This window comes from Triticum aestivum, chromosome 1A (genome assembly GCF_018294505.1).
Source record: "Triticum aestivum cultivar Chinese Spring chromosome 1A, IWGSC CS RefSeq v2.1, whole genome shotgun sequence".
Lineage (NCBI taxonomy): Eukaryota > Viridiplantae > Streptophyta > Magnoliopsida > Poales > Poaceae > Triticum > Triticum aestivum.
This window is the reverse complement of record NC_057794.1, coordinates 465,816,806-465,819,430: the sequence shown is the minus strand read 5'-3', so window position 1 is coordinate 465,819,430 and position 2,625 is coordinate 465,816,806. Positions and strand designations below refer to the sequence as shown.

General features: G+C 47.0%; 1 protein-coding gene across 1 annotated transcript; it reads right to left on the bottom strand.

Moving 5' to 3' along the window:
• Positions 1-1,871: 1,871 nt before the first annotated feature.
• LOC123148837 (cypmaclein) lies at positions 1,872-2,625 on the bottom strand. The gene is made up of 3 exons (XM_044568382.1): positions 2,479-2,625; positions 2,344-2,377; positions 1,872-2,245 (listed from the first exon to the last, which is right to left on the bottom strand). Exons 1-3 carry the CDS (start codon positions 2,539-2,541, stop codon positions 2,064-2,066), a joined length of 279 nt encoding a protein of 92 aa, XP_044424317.1. The 5' UTR covers positions 2,542-2,625; the 3' UTR covers positions 1,872-2,063.

Below are 2,625 nucleotides of genomic sequence, written 5' to 3'. Positions count from 1 at the left end.
CGAAACCTGAAACTCTTGCTTTCAGCGTTTGAACAAATGTCGGGTCTCAAAATAAACTTCCATAAAAGCGAATTGTTCTGCTTTGGAGAAGCCGTTGAGGCGGCGGCCGATTATGCTGACCTATTTGGTTGCGCACATGGTCAATTCCCGATTAAATATCTGGGAATACCGATTCATTATCGACGCCTCACCATTGCGGAGTGGAAGCATGTAGAGGAGCGTCTAGAGAAACGGTTGAGTAGTTGGAAAGGAAAACTACTCTCAGTTGGAGGACGGTTGGTTTTGATTAACTCTGTCCTCACAAATATGGTTCTCTATATGCTTTCTTTCTTCCAACTCCCAAAAGGGGTCCTAAAAAGATTGGATTATTTTAGATCCAGATTCTTTTGGCAAGGAGACGGTGAAAAGAAAAAATACAGGCTGGCCAAATGGAGCGTGGTTTGTAGGCCGAAAGACCAAGGAGGGCTCAGAATTCATGACTTGCAGGTCAAAAATGAGGCCCTACTCAGTAAATGGTTGTTCAAACTTCTTACTGAGGATGGTGTTTGGCAAACCATGCTGCGCAACAAGTATCTAGGTCAAAAGTCGGTGTCCCAGGCATTTTGGAAACCTGGCGATTCGCACTTTGGGCTGGCCTAATGGCGGCAAAGAAACATCTCTTTCGCTTTGGGTCTTTCACGATAAAGGATGGGTCGGAGATTCGTTTTTGGGAAGACATCTGGCTAGGCAATGCTAGTCTCCGAGAACAATATCCAGGCTTATACAACATTGTTCGTGATAAGAATAATACTATTGCGCAAGTGCTCGGTTCATTCCCGCCGAATATTTCGTTCAGGCGGGATTTGATTGGCCCCCGACTTGTGTCATGGCATAATCTTTTATCCCGACTGGATTCGATTAACCTGACACAAGGCCGGGATGTGTTTCGCTGGAACCTTACTACATCAGGGTCTTTCACTGTAGACTCTATGTATCGTGCGCTCACATATTCTGAGGTACCAGTGAGTAATAACAAGAAAATTTGGAAGTCTAAGATTCCATTAAAAGTGAAAATTTTCATGTGGTATCTTCGTAGGGGGGTTGTGTTAACCAAAGACAATCTCGCACGACGCAATTGGCAAGGGAGTAAGAAGTGTTGTTTTTGTACTCATGATGAGACAATCAAACACCTCCTTTTCCAATGCAAGTTTGCGCGTTTTACGTGGTCAGTCATCCAAATAGCGTCAAATTTGTATCCGCCCATAAATGTTGCCAATATTTTTGGTCATTGGCTGGACGGTATTTCAAATAGGTTCAAAACGCTAATAAGGGTGGGAGCGTATGCCTTAATTTGGTTGCTTTGGCTATGTAGAAATGATTTTGTTTTTAATGGAAGAAATGCTTCTCCTCTACAGGTTATTTTCCGCTGTACACAATTGCTACGTATGTGGTCTATGTTACAACGACCGGAGGACCAACCGCTGTTCAAGGCGGTCTGTATGCGATTGGAGCAGGTGGCTATGGAGGTTTTTTCCCAACATGGGTGGCAACATAACCTTCGGATCGATCCACCACCTCCTTCGACATAGGCATAGTGTCGGTCTATAGGGCTCTACTGTTGCCGATTTCTCGGTTTTTTCATCAATTTTTTGTCAGACCTTCATATTGGGCTGTGTGCATCCTAGTTATGCAGAGGCCGGGTGTTACTCATAATGCTTTGTATCTGCTTGATGCTACATTTGAGATAATAAAATCGCCCTTTATCGAAAAAAATACGCTTGAGCACATGTAGCGCATACACACATGCAAACACGAACATACGCACCACTTTTTTTAGTACGTAGAGCAATTCACGGCCTTTGCGAATGGGTGAGAATAAGATAGCGAACATATGATTATACGATGGATCGATCACGAATATTATGGATGAGCACAAGGTACATATATAGGTAGCAAGCGCTAGTTTGAGTACATGATATCATATCGATCGTGCCTCTGGTAGTCTGCTAGTAGTCATTGATCGTAGCTAGCTTGATGTGATATTTATTGTCGCGATCGACCGTGGAGATGAGATGCCGGTTGGATCACGGGCACTTGTGGCGGCCGTTGTGCGTGGTCATGTTGGCGTAGCAGGGGCAGACGCCCTCGTTGCCGGCGGTGCCGGGCGGCACGCAGTCGCATCGCCGGCAGCACGTGTTGCACGCCCTGTTGCACAGATTCGGCCGGCTCGACTTGCTGCACCGGTACGAGCACGCGCTGCCGCAATCTGCAAATAGTTGTAAGAGTTAGAAGCGTAGATATATCTGCCGATCGATCAACTCGGCCGGACTAGCAGATGAACCCCATGCATGCGAGTGTGCTTACCGACGGCGTGAGCTTGTCCAGTGGGAGCGGTGGTCTGCGGAAGAGGAAAATGAACAGGCTCAGAGTTTAGCTAGGCAACCATATATAGCATGCATGTACTGTGGAAGAGGCTAGCGCCATGGATCAGGTGATCACCTCGACAAGGAGCAGGAGGACGACGAGCGCCGCGCACATGAGCACCCTAGCTTTGCCGGCCATCGCGAGGGGCCAGGAACCGCCGGCTGGTTTGCTTCGCTCTCTGCCGATTTGCTTCTCTTTCTCAGGGGAAATGTGGGAATTCTT

Bases quoted from the DNA above. Each gene is read 5' to 3' on its own strand.
- LOC123148837 (XM_044568382.1), bottom strand. From the start codon at position 2,541: ATGGCCGGCAAAGCTAGGGTGCTCATGTGCGCGGCGCTCGTCGTCCTC. The intron at 2,378-2,478 runs GTGATCACCTGA...CCTCTTCCGCAG, and splicing joins TCCTCCTGCTCCTTGTCGAG to ACCACCGCTCCCACTGGACA. The intron at 2,246-2,343 runs GTAAGCACACTC...AACTATTTGCAG, and splicing joins TGGACAAGCTCACGCCGTCG to ATTGCGGCAGCGCGTGCTCG.